This window comes from Pseudochaenichthys georgianus, chromosome 1 (genome assembly GCF_902827115.2).
Source record: "Pseudochaenichthys georgianus chromosome 1, fPseGeo1.2, whole genome shotgun sequence".
NCBI lineage: Eukaryota > Metazoa > Chordata > Actinopteri > Perciformes > Channichthyidae > Pseudochaenichthys > Pseudochaenichthys georgianus.
This window is the reverse complement of record NC_047503.1, coordinates 46082901-46105569: the sequence shown is the minus strand read 5'-3', so window position 1 is coordinate 46105569 and position 22669 is coordinate 46082901. Positions and strand designations below refer to the sequence as shown.

Here is a 22669-nt window from a genome sequence, read left to right as displayed (position 1 = left end):
GAACTCAAGTTCAACGAGAAGAACAAACGGTCGCCGCATCACTTCCTGTTCCAGCGCAACAAACCGGTGGACCACTTCCTGCTCGTGCTGCAGGTCCCTTTCATTCTGCAGTGAAACATGTTGCTGTTGTTTCTCCGACTGTTTCTGATCGGCCCGCGTTCTGTGTCTCACCGCCAGGGTCGAGTGGAGGTGGAGTTCGGAAAGGAGGCGCTGAAGTTTGAGAACGGAGCTTTCTCGTACTTCGGGGTTCCCTCCATCATGCCAACAGGTAGACGTCACGCGCCTTTGCATTCTCACGGGACACTTTCCCTTTATATATATACACACACACACACACACACACACACACACACACACACACACACACACACACAGACAGCAAAAACAGAACTTAAATACACACAGGACTAATCAAGGAACCAGGAGACAGGTGAGGAGGGAGGAGACACCAGGTGAACACAATCAAGGAAACAGGTAGGAGGGAACACACAGACAGGAAAGGAAAGACAGATCTGACAGAAAGGACTCTTAACGCCGGTACCATTGAACCCTGCAGGGTCAGATGCGCTAACTGGTGCCTCAGCGGAGGTTTTACTTGAAGGTGTAAACATAATATTCAACAAGAAATGTACAAAAGCAAAACCAGAGAAAACTCAGGAAAGTGAAGACGTTTGAAATGAATAACAGTTTGAAGAAAGACGAAAATAAGGGACAGGGAGACCGGAGATCAAAAAGAGTTCGGAAATGTTTCAAATAAAGATGGCCACTTAATATAAAAATCTTCATTTAGCTCCTAAAGCACACATGTGCCAAACTCGAGGCCCGGGGGCCAAATCAGGCCCGTGGTGGATTTAATTTCGGCCCGCAGGATAATTTCTAATTCCTATTAGATCTGGCCCGCCGGTATATTGCACCTTCCCTCCATCCTGAGGGTCTCCTCCGCTCAGAGCCGGACCCCAAACATTAATGACCTCTCACCCGAGATGAGACGCCAAGTATCTGAGCTAGCATCCCAGAGCAGCACACTGAGTTCAAAGGATGCTTCCTTCTGCACTTTCTTTCTCACGACAGCAGGGCATGTTTGGTTTCTCTTTGAGGGGAATAGTTTGTTGAAGCTGCTGTTGGCCTGAGGAGAAATGTACTCATAAGAAATGACTCTGGAGAAGCTGCAGAGAGAGCCATGAGAAATGAATGCAACTGATTATTTAATGTTGTTTTTATAGGCAATAATGTAAGCTTTGTTAGTTCCTGGTTTAAAATGTGCAATAAGTTCATTTCAATACGTTTTGAAATAAACATTGAACCAGTCCGGCCCTCGACTAGTACCCATTTCTTAGTGTTGGCCCACTGTGTGTTTGAGTTGGACCGCCCTGATCTAAAGTGACCGAATGTCCCAAAAATGTGCTTGTTTTCAATTTCTCACAAGTAGAAAGATTAGTTTATTTCTTTATGATGTCGTAGTTGCAAAACAATAACATAATCTTGAGAACAAAAACGCTGTCGACAGCTGCTCTGTTGGCCTGAACATACGGTCGTGTTTGTTTTGTAAGTGCACAAACAGCAAGGCTAAAACCCCATTTCCCTGCCAAGAAATAAAAGGCATCGTTCATCAGGCGAAGGGAGTTTCTGGCGGCCTCCCTGAGCCCAGCTCCTGATTGGACGAAGTGCTCAGTGAATGATTGACAGGTGTGTGTCCCTGCAGTGCACAGATCCCCCTCCCGCAGCAGTGGTCTGGACCGCTCTGAAACCATGCTGAATGGAGGCAGCTGGAGCCAACTGAGCGGCGGGGGGAACGTCTACCTGCCGGATTACTCTGTGCGACAGCTCACCGCCCTGCAGGTCATCAAGGTAACTGCTGTTGCTGCATGTAACTGACGCCTTCACACACAGATGCTATCGACCCTGAGGATAGCATCACGTACATTAGCTTAGCATAGAGCATAGAGTGGTGCGGTGATGAAGTATCTTTTAGGTTGACCCAGAATGTAGCGCTCTGTCTTTAACCTCTTTCCTTTCTCTACCTCAGCCACGGTCATTATTTTGCTCAGCGCTGTTATCGAGTATTAACAACTTCTGAAATGTCCAAATTGACCAATCTGAATCGAGTATTCAACTAAGCCGTGTAATAATAGAAATACATCCACTTTCCCATTTCTTTCACACACACATACGGGTATTGGGCCGAGCGCGACACCGTACTTCCGGTATCCGCCATTTCACGCGAGCTGCAAGCAGAATATCATAGGCCCTTTCTCATTTCTCGAACTCCCCTCCTCGACTCCCCTCCTCGACTCCTATCCTCGATACTTAGTCCCGCCCACAGGAGATGCGAGCGGAGGAGCCGAGGAGGGGAACCGAGGAGAGAGGAGGGGAAGCAGCAGGCGGTGAGAGAAATGAGAACTCCTCTCCTCTGAGCGGTCATTTTAAAGAGACGTCCATTAATGATGACAGGAGGCAGCAGCCTCTGTCTGAGGGACAGATGTGTTCATGACGACTTATATATTTACTTTGATTCATTCACAGTGCGGTGTCATGAGACAATAACAGGCTACAGATGTGGACACGCACACACACACACATATATATGTATATATTTATATAAATATATACAATTTCAGAATCAAGCAGAGCACTCTCATAACTCGTAACACTATCAAAGACTGGATATATCCCCCCCCCCTCTCTGGTCGCTACAATGAGGAAAATAAATTACGGGCCAAAAGTTTTATTTACAAGTATTAAAGTAAGCAGAGGACACCAAACCAACTGAGACCTGTCTGTCCGCTGCATCTACGCACACACTGTACCACACACACCTACACACTGTACCACACACACATACACCACACACACGCACATACAGCTCCTAAAACAGGCTACAGCCGTGGTGTATTTTATTGTGAAGCACTAAATGGTTTTAGAAAAATATCGACTCTTTGTTTGTAGATATCTACTAAACTAAAGCAAAAAGAGTAGGCCTGTTATACTGAGTGATATATATTATACACACTGCTCTGCTTTCTGCACGGGCCTCACAGCTGTTCTCACTGTAAACATCGCGTCGCGATGAAAGCAGTTTCTAAAATAATATCCAGGGGATGCATGCAGAGCTGTCATTGGCTGAGATAAGTCCGGCCGTGCGTCACGAGTCTTTGAAACATCTCTGTTGCCGGAAATGCATCCACGAAGCAGCCGTGGAGGACCATGGAGGACCCATCAGTGTATCCTCGATCATAGCTCCTCCAGAGAGCCTCCTCGATGCTCGATGCTCGGTCCTCGACGTGCATTTAGAGAAATGAGATGTCCTTCAACATGGCGCGCTGAAATTCATTTCCGGGTCACTACCGGAGGACCGAGGAGTCGAGGAGGGGGATTTGATGAAATGAGAAAGGGCCATAGTCTATTGCCTTAATCAATATCTTATCTAATATCCTAACATCCTGACTCATGGGGCGAAGCCTGCGAGCTAGTTCAGGCAGTCAACTCGAGCACCAATGATACGTCTACGTGACGCGCCTCGTCCCTTTTACAACCGACCAATCACATTCTCCTAAACATGCCGCTCTGCTTAAGCTGCCAGGTCTGCTGCCTCGATAGCGCTGCTGCTGCTCGCTGCCCCCCCAGCTTCAACCCCAGCTTCAACCTGTAGGCTCGGGGGATAGTTATCTTATCATCACTCCATCTTCTATGTACATGTGGAGTGATGAGGCCGAGCCTAGACGCCAAACTCAAACTATATGCTGCTTCTAATAAACATATCAAGTGTTGGGAAAATACTGAATGTTCTTTCTCTATCAGAGCACATGATAACCGAGGTGTAGCTGTGCGCGTAGCCGGATGTCTGACTACATGGATGACGCTGATGAGACACTGTGATGGAGTTATGGTAGCTCTGCTCCTAAGATTGGCATGATGGCACAGCCCCTAGAGAGAAGGGCATAGACTGGCATGTGTATTGCTTCCTGAGCTCATCTTTCCTAATGTCAGAATACTGCTTTGAACCAGTATTCTTCCATCTTGTTGACTGTTACGGCCCGTCCACACGACAGCTTCGACAGCTTCAAAAACGGTTTCCAACGCTTCTGCCCGTTCACTTTCAATGGGGTGACGTCACTTTTCGCCGAACTGCATTGTGGGAAGCAGAGCGGGGCTTTCCTGGCGTTCAACTTTTGAAGCTTCTGAAGCTTTCGGTGGAAGCGTCAGCCAATCAAATCATATGCCAGTACAAGCTCTAGCCAATCAAACCGCTGCTTGTGTGTCCGGGGCGGGAGATTCATGTGATTGGTTGTTGGTCGAGCTTCAGACACGCCCAGCTCCAAGCTGTAGTGTGGACGGGCCGTGACCCCCCATAAGCATATCAAGGATCTACTCTGGGAACCATGTGTCCCACGCAGCCCTGTGTGTGACTACTTCCATTCCTGCAGGATAATAGAGACATGTATCCTGATTGAAGACCAAGCCGGCGACGAGTGATATTGTTCTAACATCAAGAAACACTTGAGTTGTCTGACTGAAATACCCATGAGCCTTTGCTCCCGTGTGTCAGATAACCCGGAGCCACTACCAGAACGCGATGACAGCCTCTCGGATGGACAGCTCCCCTCAGACTCCAGATGCTGACGCCTGCCTGGCAGAGGACGTCTCCCCGACCCCAGGACCTCCTGCTGGGCCTCGAGATCACAGCAGCAGCACCCCCTCCTCCACCCTGATGCCCCCCCCCTCCACCCTCATGCCCCCCCCCAGGGAGCACTACAGACCCAGCTCAGCGAGGGCCAGAGGGCAGCAGTCCGGCGTCACACCCTCCACCTCGCTGCTGAACGAGAAGAACCGCATCGTCCGTGAGTAACATCGCCTCTATTAATGCTTTTTGGGGCACTCCCCCCCCCCCCCCCCCCCCCCTGCCTGAAACGCCTCCATCGGACTTCTTTGTTTACGTATCGTATCAGACATCAGACATTAGGAATCCTTAAATATGAGGGATATTAGTGTTGAATTGTGGGGGAAGTTACATTTGAAATGTTCTAGGGAGGGATATTAAGCGAGCACTGTTGAGATTGTTTAGCTAGGGCCATCTGTGGAGGGATATACTCGAGGTTTAATACAATATACAACATGGATTGTCTTCATAGGGGAATGTGTCTTGACATTGCACACATGACATTTCGCCTCATCGTGAAACGGACTACGTAGCGGTAATAATAGAAAACAAACAATATGTAAACAAGATATTTGAAAGAGGTGTTAAAAAATATAAACCTGTTATTTCACAAGCACTAAATAAAACATATTTACATTTGACTGCATCGACTATACAAATGCTGACTCCTCTATGTGTGCTAATGCACTGCAGCAGGCCTCGGCATTACTTTTACTGCGCACTTTAATTTGTACTTGAATGCACCGCTGGGGGAGAACATAAACATTTATAGCACTGAAGCTTAATTACTTTAAAGTGCTGCAGCAAGTCGTGTGTGTGTGTGTGTGTGTGTGTGTGTGTGTGTGTGTGTGTGTGTGTGTGTGTGTGTGTGTGTGTGTGTGTGTGTGTGTGTGTGTGTGTGTGTGTGTGTGTGTGTGTGTGTGTGTGTGTGTGTGTGTGTGTGTGTGTGTGTGTGTGTGTGTGTGTGTGTGTGTGTGTGTGTGTGTGTGTGTGTGTGTGTGTGTGTGTGTGTGGAAACATGTGCAGGTTTGTTGATGCCTGATTGTATTTATTTGTAGAGCGTCTGTGTATACCCCTTGTCATTTAAACGCGGTTATATCGTCACTCGTTTTAAGATGTTGTGAAGAAAAGTTGGATTTAAATGTGTGTGCAGAAAGTTATTGGTTTACAAAAATAAACTGTTGTCTTGATTTATTCATTTGATTCTTGGCTTTAAATTAAATTATTTACGACCAGTTCAATGATTGTGTATATATATATTTATATATCTTTGTTTTTGTATTCGGGATTGTGGGAAACGTTATTTCGATCTGTCTGTCTGTCTGTCTGTGTGTGTGTGTGTGTGTGTGTGTGGTGTGGTGTGTGTGTGTGTGTGTGTGTGTGTGTGTGTGTGTGTGTGTGTGTGTGTGTGTGTGGTGTGTGTGTGTGTGTGTGTGTGTGTGTGTGTGTGTGTGTGTGTGTGGTGTGTGTGTGTGTGTGGTGTGTGTGTGTGTGTGTGTGGTGTGTGTGTGTGTGTGTGTGTGTGTGTGTGTGTGTGTGTGTGTGTGTGTGTGATGTGTGTGTGTGTGTGTGTGTGTGTGTGTGTGTGTGTGTGTGTGTGTGTGTGTGTGTGTGTGTGTGTGTGCTTCTGTGTGTGTGTGTTACTGTGTGTGTTCATGTGTGTGTTCATGTGTGTGTTTATGTGTGTGTTTATGTGTGTGTGTTAATGTGTGTGTTAATGTGTGTGTTTATGTGTGTGTTAATGTGTGTGTATGTGTGTGTTAATGTGTGTGTTAATGTGTGTGTCTCTGCTGCAGGAAGCAAGTCGGACGGTCAGAAGAGTCCCAGTGATTCAGTGTTCCTCAGGATGGACGAGATCCCGTACATCAGGGAGGACCGATCTGAGGCGGACGCACACGATGGTACAGTCGCTGCATGTTAAAAGCCATGTTATGCTTTTGGGGTTTTCCCAGAAACCAGAACATCGTGACCATCACTTTGTCACACTCCTGCTCCTATTAGCTAGCGCCTTAACACATTGTACGTGATATACTAAGGGGCGGGACATCTCTAAGCGGTTGACCAATCAGAACAGAGCCAGACAGCTAACCGATCAGAGCAGACTGGGCTCTGGTTTCAGACAGAGGGTGAAAAGAAGTGCTGCAGCACAGGCAGTATGAGAACAATAAAGAGCTTTTTGAACATTAAAGCATGAAGACATGTAGAGACACTACATACTGATATACACCTGAACATCAGCAGGAGAGGACTCTTTAAAGTAGAGACACTACGTACTGATATACACCTGAACATCAGCAGGAGAGGACTCTTTAAAGTAGAGACACTACGTACTGATATACACCTGAACATCAGCAGGAGAGGACTCTTTAAAGTAGAGACACTACGTACTGATATACACCTGAACATCAGCAGGAGAGGACTCTTTAAAGTAGAGACACTACGTACTGATATACACCTGAACATCAGCAGGAGAGGACTCTTTAAAGTAGAGACACTACGTACTGATATACACCTGAACATCAGCAGGAGAGGACTCTTTAAAGTAGAGACACTACGTACTGATATACACCTGAACATCAGCAGGAGAGGACTCTTTAAAGTAGAGACACTACGTACTGATATACACCTGAACATCAGCAGGAGAGGACTCTTTAAAGTAGAGACACTACGTACTGATATACACCTGAACATCAGCAGGAGAGGACTCTTTAAAGTAGAGACACTACGTACTGATATACACCTGAACATCAGCAGGAGAGGACTCTTTAAAGTAGAGACACTACGTACTGATATACACCTGAACATCAGCAGGAGAGGACTCTTTAAAGTAGAGACACTACGTACTGATATACACCTGAACATCAGCAGGAGAGGACTCTTTAAAGTAGAGACGCTACATACTGTATACACCTGAACATCAGCAGGAGAGGACTCTTTAAAGTAGAGACACTACATACTGATATACACCTGAACATCAGCAGGAGAGGACTCTTTAAAGTAGAGACACTACGTACTGATATACACCTGAACATCAGCAGGAGAGGACTCTTTAAAGTAGAGACACTACATACTGTATACACCTGAACATCAGCAGGAGAGGACTCTTTAAAGTAGAGACACTACGTACTGATATACACCTGAACATCAGCAGGAGAGGACTCTTTAAAGTAGAGACACTACGTACTGATATACACCTGAACATCAGCAGGAGAGGACTCTTTAAAGTAGAGACACTACATACTGATATACACCTGAACATCAGCAGGAGAGGACTCTTTAAAGTAGAGACACTACATACTGATATACACCTGAACATCAGCAGGAGAGGACTCTTTAAAGTAGAGACACTACATACTGATATACACCTGAACATCAGCAGGAGAGGACTCTTTAAAGTAGAGACACTACGTACTGATATACACCTGAACATCAGCAGGAGAGGACTCTTTAAAGTAGAGACACTACATACAGTATACACCTGAACATCAGCAGGAGAGGACTCTTTAAAGTAGAGACACTACGTACTGATATACACCTGAACATCAGCAGGAGAGGACTCTTTAAAGTAGAGACACTACGTACTGATATACACCTGAACATCAGCAGGAGAGGACTCTTTCAAGTAGAGACACTACGTACTGATATACACCTGAACATCAGCAGGAGAGGACTCTTTAAAGTAGAGACACTACATACTGATATACACCTGAACATCAGCAGGAGAGGACTCTTTAAAGTAGAGACACTACATACTGATATACACCTGCACATCAGCAGGAGAGGACTCTTTAAAGTAGAGACACTACATACTGATATACACCTGAACATCAGCAGGAGAGGACTCTTTAAAGTAGAGAGACTACATACTGATATACACCTGAACATCAGCAGGAGAGGACTCTTTAAAGTAGAGACACTACATACTGATATACACCTGCACATCAGCAGGAGAGGACTCTTTAAAGTAGAGACACTACATACTGATATACACCTGAACATCAGCAGGAGAGGACTCTTTAAAGTAGAGAGACTACATACTGATATACACCTGAACATCAGCAGGAGAGGACTCTTTAAAGTAGAGACACTACATACTGATATACACCTGAACATCAGCAGGAGAGGACTCTTTAAAGTAGAGACACTACATACTGATATACACCTGAACATCAGCAGGAGAGGACTCTTTAAAGTAGAGACACTACATACTGATATATACCTGAACATCAGCAGGAGAGGACTCTTTAAAGTAGAGACACTACATACTGATATACACCTGAACATCAGCAGGAGAGGACTCTTTAAAGTAGAGACACTACATACTGATATACACCTGAACATCAGCAGGAGAGGACTCTTTAAAGTAGAGACACTACATACTGATATACACCTGAACATCAGCAGGAGAGGACTCTTTAAAGTAGAGACACTACATACTGTATACACCTGAACATCAGCAGGAGAGGACTCTTTAAAGTAGAGACACTACGTACTGATATACACCTGAACATCAGCAGGAGAGGACTCTTTAAAGTAGAGACACTACGTACTGATATACACCTGAACATCAGCAGGAGAGGACTCTTTAAAGTAGAGACACTACATACTGATATACACCTGAACATCAGCAGGAGAGGACTCTTTAAAGTAGAGACACTACATACTGATATACACCTGAACATCAGCAGGAGAGGACTCTTTAAAGTAGAGACACTACAGTACTGATATACACCTGAACATCAGCAGGAGAGGACTCTTTAAAGTAGAGACACTACGTACTGATATACACCTGAACATCAGCAGGAGAGGACTCTTTAAAGTAGAGACACTACATACTGATATACACCTGAACATCAGCAGGAGAGGACTCTTTAAAGTAGAGACACTACATACTGATATACACCTGAACATCAGCAGGAGAGGACTCTTTAAAGTAGAGACACTACGTACTGATATACACCTGAACATCAGCAGGAGAGGACTCTTTAAAGTAGAGACACTACGTACTGATATACACCTGAACATCAGCAGGAGAGGACTCTTTAAAGTAGAGACACTACGTACTGATATACACCTGAACATCAGCAGGAGAGGACTCTTTAAAGTAGAGACACTACATACTGATATACACCTGAACATCAGCAGGAGAGGACTCTTTAAAGTAGAGACACTACATACTGATATACACCTGAACATCAGCAGGAGAGGACTCTTTAAAGTAGAGACACTACATACTGATATACACCTGAACATCAGCAGGAGAGGACTCTTTAAAGTAGAGACACTACATACTGATATACACCTGAACATCAGCAGGAGAGGACTCTTTAAAGTAGAGACACTACATACTGATATACACCTGCACATCAGCAGGAGAGGACTCTTTAAAGTAGAGACACTACATACTGATATACACCTGAACATCAGCAGGAGAGGACTCTTTAAAGTAGAGACACTACATACTGATATACACCTGAACATCAGCAGGAGAGGACTCTTTAAAGTAGAGACACTACATACTGATATACACCTGAACATCAGCAGGAGAGGACTCTTTAAAGTAGAGACACTACATACTGATATATACCTGAACATCAGCAGGAGAGGACTCTTTAAAGTAGAGACACTACATACTGATATACACCTGAACATCAGCAGGAGAGGACTCTTTAAAGTAGAGACACTACATACTGATATACACCTGAACATCAGCAGGAGAGGACTCTTTAAAGTAGAGACACTACATACTGATATACACCTGAACATCAGCAGGAGAGGACTCTTTAAAGTAGAGACACTACATACTGATATATACCTGAACATCAGCAGGAGAGGACTCTTTAAAGTAGAGACACTACATACTGATATACACCTGAACATCAGCAGGAGAGGACTCTTTAAAGTAGAGACACTACATACTGATATACACCTGAACATCAGCAGGAGAGGACTCTTTAAAGTAGAGACACTACATACTGATATACACCTGAACATCAGCAGGAGAGGACTCTTTAAAGTAGAGACACTACATACTGATATATACCTGAACATCAGCAGGAGAGGACTCTTTAAAGTAGAGACACTACATACTGATATACACCTGAACATCAGCAGGAGAGGACTCTTTAAAGTAGAGACACTACATACTGATATACACCTGAACATCAGCAGGAGGGGACTCTTTAAAGTAGAGACACTACATACTGATATACACCTGAAAATGAGTATATTATGTCCTCTTTCGGCAACTTACATACCTAGGGGAAAAATTGGGGGTCAAGTATTTTGCTCAAGGTCACTACAAAATGCTGACAAACAACCTGATATGTTGGGGAAGACTCTGTTTTAAAGACCTCATTATGTCTCTCTCTCTCTCTCTCTCTCTCTCTCTCTCTCTCTCTCTCTCTCTCTCTCTCTCTCTCTCTCTCTCTCTCTCTCTCTCTCTCTCTCTCTCGCCCCCTTCAGACATGGCCTGTGTAGCCATAGAAACGGACACATCTCCTTTCATCAGCAGTCTGTCTCTGAGCGGCTCAGAGGACACACTGGGCAAGAAACTCCTGCTCAAACTCAGTGAGTGACACACACACACCCACACACACACACACCTATTCACAACCTTTTCTATGCCTCACAATGTCAGCTCCCCCTCCTGATTAAACATACATTAGTCTCAGCTCTCGCCTGCTTAGTATTCTCATGAAGTGTCTGAAAGAGTTCCAGTTTTTCTCTCTATTGATGGAAAGCCTAGTTTATAATAGTTTATATAACTAATCACCCTGCCAGTGATGCAAAGCACAGCTCTAAACTTTAAACGTTAACCTCTTTACATCTTTGAAGAGACTACAGATGTAAATTAGAGAATGCAATTCCTGAAGAAATTGCTAGTGGGAATGCTTTATGCTGAAAAGCTGACGCTGAAATGTAATGTGTAAGAAGAAAGTGAAGACTTTAGATTGAAAGGATACATGAACACTGGGGGCTTGAATGTGTGATGAGAGAAGAAAATAAAGTAAAAAGGCTTGGAAAAGCAGCAGAATATTTAAACTGCAAACTTTTGAACTAACTTGATGGTGAATGATCTGTCGCCATGCCAACGGCATTTGATGACATTCCATACTACGCTTAGATGCGTTGATGGCTGCATCGTTACCAAACCTGTGAAGTTCTGGGCCATTTGGAGTATTTTCACTGAAGTTATGAGAAAACCTTGTTTCAAGGCGAGCATTGTGTTGCTATGGCAACGACATTTGAAGAAATCTCAAAACTGTCCCGTAGATGTCTTCACGGCTAGACTGTTAGCACACATATGAAGTTTGAGCACTTTTTGAACATTTTCATAGGAGTTATAGCGACATCTTCTTTTATGGCAAGGGATGCGTTTCCATGGAAACGGCATATGATGAAACCCCATAATTGACGTAGAGCTGTTGAGGGCTGGACCGTTAACCATTATCTGAAGTGTGGTGCTGTTTTGACCTTTTTCATAGGCATTACGACAACATCGTGTTTTATGGCGAGGGATGCGTTTCCATGGAAACAGCATATGGTGAGATGTCGGATTTGATGTAGAGCTGTTGAGGCATGGACCGGTGATATACAAGCGAAGTTTGGGGGACGATCGGACCGTGTCCATTGAATTTACAGCGACATCGTGTTTTATGGCGAGGGATACGCATCCCTCACCATTGTTCTCCATGGAAACGCTTCCATGGAAACGGCATATGATGACACCCCATAATTGACGTAGAGCTGTTGAGGGCAGGACCATTAACCATTATCTGAAGTCTGCTGCTCTGAGCATGTCAGTTGGAGTTATTACATCATCGTGTTCCATGACACAGGTGTTTATATTTGAGCTAACGAGGTGTCCAGAGATCAAAGGTTTCCATGGTGATCAAATAAATGTGGCAAAGGCTCAAATTTGTTGAACAACATTTGTAACAGGTTTGTTAATTGACCAAAAAAATGAACAGTTGGAAGATTGAAAATGGGATTATTATTATTATTAAGATTATTTGTAGGTCATTGAAAAGTAGAATAATTTAGAAAGATGTGAACATTGAAGTTTCTATTTTAGAAAAGCTGACACTGTAGTGCATCGCTGGTTTTAAAAGTGATTTATAAGAGTCATGTTTAAAGAAGTGCAATAATTAAAACATTTATAAAGATCCTCTGAGTTTGTGTCATTAGTTAGCTGATAAAATGTTAGGGATAAATAACTTGACATATTGACTACAAGAGCTTGAATCAAACAAGCAACCTTGTATTTGAAAGATTAACACACATAGCAACAGTCGCACCTGGTATATAAGTGGTGTGGCTGAGTACTTTAAAGGGTTCATGAATAGAGGGGACTTGAATGTGAAAAAAGAACAAGAAAATAAAAGTCTAAATGCATGAAAAAGCAGCAGAATATTTGAACTGAAAACTTTAGAACTAAAAGCATATAATGTCTAAAATATGTGGAACATGTTGAAGTCAGTATGAAGTTTCCATTAGACAGAAAAGAATAGGCTGAGACAGTCTGTTAAACTCCAGTGACCACGTCATTAGTCTGCTGCTCTAATTATGTCAATTGGAGTTATGCCATCATCGTGTTCCATGACACAGGTGTTTATATTTGAGCTAATGACGTGTCCAGAGATCAGAGGTTTCCATGGTGATCAGTGAGAGGAGAGCATTTTCATTGTTCTGAATGATAGATAAACCTGTTACATGTGAACGTTTTGTTGAAGAACCGTAACAGATATCGGTGAAATTTTAAAGCGTGAAACATCTCAAGGACCTTGAGCATCTGAAGTGTACTTTTTGTGTACTTTCGGGTTAATAATGTGGCCTTTTTGGCAGTTTAACTAAAGGTGTGCGGCTGCTGTGGTGGGGAAAGGTGAGGCTGAAATTACAATGGGGTTTAATGGAGACATGTTGAAAGTTTTTGTCACTTCATGCCCTCAAGAGGCATTTTGTTTAATTATTTTTGCTATATTCTTTTTTATCTTTCAAGCTACGAGATGTTTTCCTACGTTTGCCATGAAAATGTGTGTCTCAGGAATATAGGGTTTGGGAATTATGGCAGGTATAAAAGAAAATATGAAGGCAAAATTAAATCTGTCCAGCTCTAGCTGTGACATCACGCACTCTAAAATCTGAAGAAGGCCTCTTTACCAAGGTCTGAACAATGTTTAATATCTCTAAAATTAAGAATCAGATTTAAAAGTTGTATTATATGAATAATGTCAGAAAGATGAGTAACATTTTAAAGTTGGAATGAGGTTTCTGAGTGAAAGTATGAAGGAGCAGATAGCAGTTGAAGAAGGAGCAGTTAGCAGTTGAAGTTGCATGAAGATTGTTGAAGTCTGAAGAGTTCTCCATTGACTTCCATGTTAAAAATGGGATGTATTATGGGATGTATCTCTGGAATTATGAAAGTTATGAATGATAAAAGTAATAGCCATTGATTCCCGACCGAGCTGAACGTTTTGATCTGTGAACGGAGTTTCTGCGATTTTCAATGTGGGAGAAGAAGCAGCGCAAAATAACCTGGCGGAATAATAAAGAATTTCGTGCGTAGCATAACAGATTGTTGGAATGCTGTGTCAGCATTCCAAACTCTGACGCATGCAAAGAAATGTGTATTAATGTCAAATAAACATATTTAAAGAAAAGAAAAGAAAAACATAAACAAATAAAAAATTAATTAATAAACACATCAATAAAAAATGTATTAATGGCTAAATTAATTTATAAATAATACATTAAATTGGACCTATCATGCTATATTTGAATAATATATTGTAGGGTCAAAATACCAAACAGATCATGCATTTTAGCCATTCCTCATTTCGCTCTATTTGCTCTTTTCCAGCCTTGTTTTTGCAAGGGCTGATTCTGCTTTTGTGGCAGACTACAGCGCCACTTACAGGCCTGGCATATGTACTACAGCATCTCCAGCGCTTTATACATATTCATGTATAAAAGACGTACAAAAGTGCAATTTTGCATGATAGGTCCCCTTTAAGTTAATTAAGTTATTAAATTAAAACAATAATAAGTGGATCAATTCATGTTATACTGGACACGTTTTATTTCAGTAATTTGTCAAATATGTATTCTACTTTGTTTGTGTGTATTTATATTTCTCGTAAACCTAAAAGTTTTAATTTTAAATGTTTAACCTGTCTCGTCTATTTCAGGCCACAGGAAGAGGAAAAAATCCCGGGAAGGAGAAAAGACACCAGAGGACATTTCATAACAGCTGCTGGTGAAAACCTAGCAGAGAGAGTGTGTGAGTGTGTGTGTGAACTCCACCGTCTCCTGATGGTTCTTTAAGATGTTTGTAAAGACGATGTGGTTGGTAAACTACAGCTATCAGAGTTTTATCTGAAAACACACACCCCCACTGTAGGAGATGAAGTGGTCCATCAGCAGGAATGTACTGAACACATGGATGGAAGAAACCATTTTAATCAAAACAGACGGGGGTCGCATCTTTGGCAATATGCATCGAACTGAAGCTTCTTCACAGGTTTTTCATGCTTGTATATAAAGGAATGACTTTGAATGTATAATGTTTGTAGAAAGATAATAGTTTTTATACACTATATACCCTCCTCATGCAATCACCTCTCTAATGAAGCTAAAGGGAATAATTGTACACAGGAAACGGATGAAAGACACCAAAGATGTTGATGTTTTTGTACATACTGCTTCTCATCACTCAACAAAAGTAAAGTGCATTGTGTTCATGCTTTTAATTTGCTTTTTTATCTGCTAGAGTGGTGCACTGATTATATATTTGTGTAAGTTGACCCGGAAGACAGCATCTCCCTGGTTCCCTCGACAAAAAGCCAATGGGATTTGAGAAAATAATCTGTGTCAAAGAAACATTTATGAGGATAATCTTCAAATATTAACACCACTTTATGATTCTTGAAGTAAAAAGCTAACTTTAGGCTATAAAGGAACTACAGCATGGTCACATGACTTCACGTCACCACGCTAAGCTAAAGAAGGCTAATGTTGGGCTATAAAGGAACTACAGCACGGTCACATGACTTCACGTCACCACCGCTAAGCTAAAGGTGGCTAATGTTGGGCTATAAAGGAACTACAGCACGGTCACATGACTTCACGTCACCACAGCTAAGCTAAAGGTGGCTAATGTTGGGCTATAAAGGAACTACAGCACGGTCACATGACTTCAGGTCACCACCGCTAAACTAAAGGTGGCTAATGTTGGGCTATAAAGGAACTACAGCACGGCCACATGACTTCAGGTCACCACCGCTAAACTAAAGGTGGCTAATGTTGGGCTATAAAGGAACTACAGCACGGTCACATGACTTCACGTCATCACCGCTAAGCTAAAGGCGGCTAATGTTGGGCTATAAAGGAACTACAGCACGGTCACATGACTTCACGTCATCACCGCTAAGCTAAAGGAGGCTAATGTTGGGCTATAAAGGAACTACAGCACGGTCACATGACTTCACGTCATCACCGCTAAGCTAAAGGAGGCTAATGTTGGGCTATAAAGGAACTACAGCACGGTCACATGACTCCGTCACCACCGCTAAGCTAAAGGTGGCTAATGTTGCGAGTAAAGACGTTAAGTAGATTCATTTAGACACAACCGCCATTTTTTTATTTCCCAGTGGGGTATTTAATTACTAAAAACGATTGACTTTGTGACGAGGGAACAGGAAGTGCTGAAATGCTAACTCTGTGATCTGAAGTAAAGTGATTGTCCAAATTGTTATGATCACATTGGATTTGTTTAGTTGTTTGTTTGTTGTTTTTCTTTCTTCAGTTTTTGCTTATTCTTCATGGAGAAAGTCGTCAATATAACGCCTTCACATATCCAGAACTCACCCATCATTCCCATTATCTTAGCTTTCTCTTTTGAAGATAGCAATGTCATTCCCCTCATAAAAAAGTATTCCTCTTTCTCTCTGGACCTCAGAGGGCCATCAGACTGTGTCGCAGATAAAGACAGATAAAAGATGCCGGCCTGAATACTGATTCCTGTTTTAATCTTCCGTCAGACTTTTGTTACATTTCAGTTGTATTCATCACACGATGTGCAGCCACTGAACCTCTTTAAATACTTCCCCCTAGCTAAGCCCTGTAGATCCATATTAATAATTACTGATTTATCTGGGTTTTTTTATTATCAGAGGTGAAATGAAAGTGGCCTTCTGACTGTGGCGACTTCATAGCCTTTGTTTTATTGGATTTATGAAGCCAGCATCTAAACTAAACTAAACTGGACACACATATCATACTATTGTATCCTCACTATCAGGTTCTCCATCATCTACCACCATGTATGTTGCAACACAGTCTCACGGCATTTCGTGTTATAGTCACGAAATTAATCTTTTGATTTGTGTTCACCAACACGATTTTGCTATTTTTTTCGTGTCACACAGAACGATTTTAAAAGCAATGTAAATAATAACAAATTAGAAGGAAAAACAGATTTCAGTATTCTGACACAGAACGATTTTAGAAGCAATGTATTTGTATTGGTAGTTTGTTTTGTGCCTGCACCAAATAATAACAAATTAGAAGGAAAAACAGATGACAAAAAATACAGATGTCAGTTTTCTGAGGCTCTGAGACATTTATTTTCCTCGCAGACGGCAAAAAAACTCCGACATTATACAATTCAAAATAAAAGGGTTAGGCTTAGGGTAAGATATTGAGTAAGAAAATGTTTTTATGAACGACACAGCTTCTGGTATTCCAAGACCCGACCGGACAAAAAGACGTGGTGCAGGCACGAAACACACTACCAATAGAAATGCATTGCTTTTAAAATCGAAAATCGTGACGGTGAACACAAATCAATAAATTAATTTCGTGACTATAGCACGAAATGCCGTGAGACTGGGTTGTATGTTGACAATGTAGAAAACTAGGTTAAGCTTGACACAACACTATCATAATCGTGTTTCTTTTGTTACGTTTGATTTGAGCTATTTGATCACCACATTTGAAACTAAAATCAAAGAAAGTGAAAGAAAAGTTTAAAGATGTACTATCCAGAATAATTAAGATTCATTTAAGTATATATTCCCTTTGCCCTCCTGCTGCATGAATTTGAATGTGCATTGAAGGGGTTATTTATATATATTATGGGTTTACTCTTCAAATGCAATCCAAGCCTTAACAGCAACGTTTTTGCAGCATGATTTAATGCTAACAAGAGTCCAATAGAAGGGGTAGTGCTTTACATTGGGGTTGAATCCTTTTTATACCAAACTTGTCTCCTCTTGTATTATTGCTGCACATGTTTGGTATAACTGCAATACTGAAAACACTTAATGCAATGTATATGTGAAGAGCACTGCAGACTGTGGGGGAAAACAATGAACGAGAGTCTGTAGAGTTTTTATTTAACTTATTACTGTATATTAGAGAGTGCAGACCTCCTCGATGCCATATTTTGACATTTTAACAAAGATATTTTGTGTATGCGCCCAATGTCTCGGCTCCGGTTCGAAGTGTTAGAGTTTTACTCGCCACAGGGTGTACTGTGAGGGTTTGTGATGCATAAGACACAAGGAGACGGTTAATAACCGGAAAAGCATGGCATGGGACCTTTAATAGACGTTGGCCCACAGGTGCAAACGGCCCAAAACTCTTCCATTGGGCTTAAAAAACGATGCATATATTAAATGCCAATTGTGCCAAAACACATGCAAATTAAGCTTTTAATAAAAACAGTGCAGAACCGAAAAACTAGACTACTCTGTTGGCTGTCTCATACGCGTCAATATATTTGAAAATCTGCATGTGTTTTGGCACATTTGTGTTTTTATATTTGCATAGTTTCTGAAGCTGTAGCGAGTTTCTACGATTCGAAGTGTTTTGGGCGCATTTAGACCAAATCGGCCTCAAACGAGACATTTTCACAAAGGAAATCTAAGACATTTTACACTAGGAAAAGCACATGTTTAAACGTGTTTTAATAATGGCTGAATTATATTGAATTGTTTAACATTAAGGGTCCTTGTACCATGACATTTCCCTCTCTGTCATGGCTTAATTTGATGCTTGACAGATGTGAAAAAGCTCCATTGTGGCTTAAATGTCTCTAATTTACTTATTAATTCTGTACAGAAAAAGGAACAACATTCAACACTGAGCTGAAGGTTTATTTAGACTAATGTGTTCATCTATTTCTTCCCAATAGCCGCATTCACACTGCGGTACTTGTCCCACAAAGGTTCATGCGAACGGCGTATACTGCCGCCCAAAGTCCCCGGAGCTGGGGAAGGCTTCAGTAGAAGCTGCTGGGAGTCCCAGCAGCTTCTACTGAAGCCTTCCGAGTAAATCGCCAGAACGCCGACACCTCCTCATCTCCACCGCTCCCATGTTTTATTTTGTGTTGCCATAAGTTAGTCTCTCTGCGTTTCTGCGCTGGGCTAATGCTAATGCTAATAATGCTAATGCCAGGATAATTAAAATGGCGGCTTCACAAAACTTTTTGGGAGTTTTACGGGGCGTGGTTTGCAATCCGCCAGCCAATCAGAAATATAGCTCTTTTCTCAAAAAAGAGCCGCTCGAAAGTCCCTGATCTCTAGCAGGGACTTTCGAGGGGGTAAAAAGGTTCGCATGAACTACTTTTTGTACCGGCTCTTTTTGGTGTGAACGCGACCATGAACTAAGTTCGCATGAACCTTTGTGTGAAAAGTACCGCAGTGTGAATGCGCCTAATGAATAATCTTAAACATTTTTGGACGATTAAGGGAGAACTACTGCATTAAAGAATATTTTTTTATATTATAGTGGCTGTTATTAAAATATATGCTCCTTGGAAATCCTTACAGCATGGACACGGCAAACAACAGGAGCGGATACACCTTTTGATTTTCTGGATTTAATGCCTCGTGCTTTAAATTTGTATTTCTATTATCGTTTTTTTTCTACACTGATAATCCCCGTAAAATGATAGTGTGATGATTTGTGTCTGATAATTGTCCACACTGGTGAAATACAATATAATATCACTTGCACTTTGTCTCAGGAAATGTATTGTAAATAAAAGCAGATTGAAGGTTGTTATGGTTGCAGTGGGTTAGGGTCTTTCTACCCAGAATGCTTCACTTCTCTCTCTGTATGTGCACTGTGTCCCAGGAGCTGCAGCAAACAGGACTTTGTTTCTGTCTACACGGCGTTAAAGGGACGGGCGTGGCTCTGAGTGAGAGTGCAGGATCAGATTTGTGGCAATGCAGCACAGAGGGGGAGGAGGATGAGGAAGAGGAGGAAGAGGAGGGAGGAAGTCTCAGGTCTGACCGATATAGAAAGTGTTATTGACCTTATTTATTAAAAGCCAGTCAGAATAATCAATATAGTTTCCACATGAAATAACCTGCTGCATTGGCGGGTCACCTGCACTCAAGAGCGGTATGTTGTTTCTTCAGAGCTTTCCTATAATAATAATGATAATGATAGATTACATTTGTATAGCGCCTTTCAATGGACCCAAGGCCACTTTACATGGTGAACAAACAAACAAACAAACAAAAGGGGCAAATAATAAAGTAAAACAATTAAAACATCACTGAATTGTTTTGTTTTTTTAAATCTAATATATATAACAAAGTCAGGATGCATTTCTTGTCTTAAATGTTCAACCCTTTGGTACCAATAGGTCAAATTGATCCAGAACATGAGGGGGTTAAAAAAGATCGGTACCACTATACAATAAGACTACCCTTCATTCAGGGTTCATAAAGGGTTTATAATTAGGTTGTAAACACTTTATTAATCATTAAGAACCATTTGTAAACCAGTGCTAACATAGTTTTCATACATCAACACAGGCTCACTATTTGGCAAGATTGCGAAGCCTTATATTGGCTACTTAGCGAGAATCAACTCCGTGAGCAACAGATACCAAGGATGCTGGCTGATGAAGAAGACGAAGTAAGCTAGGTAGCCAATATAAGATTTAGCAGTACAGATTATTTCTGAAACAGTCTGGAGCTCAAAGGCTTTCTCTCTTGCCGGTTATACCACAAGGTGAGTTCCTTTCTACTTCCTGCTTCTTCACACACATGCTCTCCAGTACAGGTTAGCTCTGAGTGTTAGCGATGCTAATGTAAACACCGACCATATTACGTCCAAAACAGTCGGGCATTGTTTCTGATAGCAACGTTTCTGATTGGGCTGTGGGTCCACATTTCAGATATGACGTCATATCGGACGCAAATCTAGATCAGCTCCGTTGTTCCCCGTTTTTAGAGATTAGGGTACGGATGAAAAGAGAGAGGGGTTTATTTTCTGACGCTGCGGGAGTTCCCTGACACACCGGGGGCACATGTTGATGTATAAAATAAATCAATTTTGCATGATAGGTCCCCTTTAAGTTAAAATGTAAGATCGGTTTCTTTGACCCAAATGCCGCACAATTGTTAATGCAGGTGACGCTCCAAAATAACATGTTAAAGCCATGCAGGCAGCAGGTCACTTCACTCAGGAATATATGGATTATTCTGACTGGCTTTCCACTAAATAGAGAGGCTACTCAGTATAGGCATGTCCAGCCATGCAGTGGGTGGTTTGTGAACTACCTCTCTGAAAGGTCCCAATGTGTTCACTTTGATGGACTGTCTTCTGAGTGGTTAAACATTGCTAATGGTGTACCTCAAGGTTCTGTTTTAGGACCACTTTTATTCTCCATGTACATCAACAGTTTAGGTGAAAATGTGGATGAAGCTACTTTACATTTTTATGCGGATGATACTGTGATGTGCTGTGCAGGTCCCTCCATTCAGGAGGCTGTTTTTAACACTATTCAGACTCAGCTCTCTGAACTAAAGCTCATTTTAAATGTGGATAAAACCAAGGTAATGCTCTTTTCAAAAGCTAAAAAGACACCAGAGCCTGTTTTAGATATTGTAACTACGCAAGGAAAAAAAATTGAAGTGGTTACCTGTTACAAATACCTGGGTTTCTGGCTTGATGATTGTCTCCCTTTTAAACTTCATGTCAATAACCTGCTAAAAAAACTGAGGGTTAGGCTAGGTTTCTTTTTCAGAAACAAGTCCTGCTTCTCGCTTGAGGCCAGGAAAAGGCTCTGTGACCTTTGACCTGTGCTGGACTCTGGGGATCTGGTCTATATGAATGCACCTGCCCATTGCCTGGTCAGGTTAGATGCTGCGTATCACAGCGCACTGAGATTTGTGACAAACTGTAAAGCATTAACCCATCACTGTACCCTGTATGCAAGGGCTGGTTTGCTTTCACTAACCGTACGGAGGCTCAGTCACTGGTACATTTTTATATACAAAGCCATGCGAGGGAAACTTCCATCTTATATCTGCTCCCTGATCTCTCGGAGAATTGTAAGTGGCTCCTGCCTGAGATCGAATGCTGTGGTTTTATTAAATGTGCCAACTGCTAGGACTGTCTTAGGGAAGACAGCTTTTAGATGCGCAGCTCCTCTGTCTTGGAACAGTCTGCAAATTAAATGGAAACTGAACAATCTGGTGCCACTAAATGTTTTTAAAGCTTGGTTGGATGCTACTCAATCAGAAGCTGTTGGTACCTGTTCATGTGGATAATTATGTAAAGGATGCTGTATGATGTCCTTTTGTTGTTCTGTTTATGCTTTTATGTTTCATGTGGAACTACTTGAGCAGGTCTCCCTTGGAAAGAGATCAATGATCTCAATGGGATTCATCTGTATAAATAAAGGTTTGAAATAGGTCAATAACACTTTATCAGTCAGACGACTTTATATCTCCATTAGCTTTCTCTCTTTTCTTCCATCCTAATTAAATATCACTTTCTTTTTGCCAATATTATGGATCTTTACATCTGATGAATGTATTTTGTAAGAGCAGCGTTTGTGTTTATAATGATCTCAACATATTTGATTTGTTTAGTTCAATCTTACAAAGAGAAACCTTATCTTGGGAGAGTTAAAGATCCTGGCTTCGTGATAGATCCATCTCAGAGGGAGGGGCACTTTCTAAATCATCTCATTGGCTAATGTAAAAG

General features: G+C 41.9%; 1 protein-coding gene across 1 annotated transcript; it reads left to right on the top strand.

Annotated features, from left to right (window-relative positions):
• The first annotated feature begins 6 nt into the window (after positions 1–6).
• LOC117451104 (metal transporter CNNM1-like) lies at positions 7–19722 on the top strand. The gene is made up of 7 exons (XM_034089222.2): positions 7–93; positions 178–268; positions 1703–1848; positions 4547–4838; positions 6454–6558; positions 11123–11227; positions 14848–19722. Exons 2-7 carry the CDS (start codon positions 259–261, stop codon positions 14904–14906), a joined length of 717 nt encoding a protein of 238 aa, XP_033945113.1. The 5' UTR covers positions 7–93; positions 178–258; the 3' UTR covers positions 14907–19722.
• The last annotated feature ends 2947 nt before the right edge of the window (positions 19723–22669 follow it).

What these genes read in the sequence shown, in the direction of transcription:
- LOC117451104 (XM_034089222.2), top strand. An exon ending in CCGCCCTGCAGGTCATCAAG is followed by an intron (nt 1,849 to 4,546) that starts GTAACTGCTGTT and finishes CCCGTGTGTCAG; the next exon opens with ATAACCCGGAGCCACTACCA. An exon ending in CGAGAAGAACCGCATCGTCC is followed by an intron (nt 4,839 to 6,453) that starts GTGAGTAACATC and finishes TCTCTGCTGCAG; the next exon opens with GAAGCAAGTCGGACGGTCAG.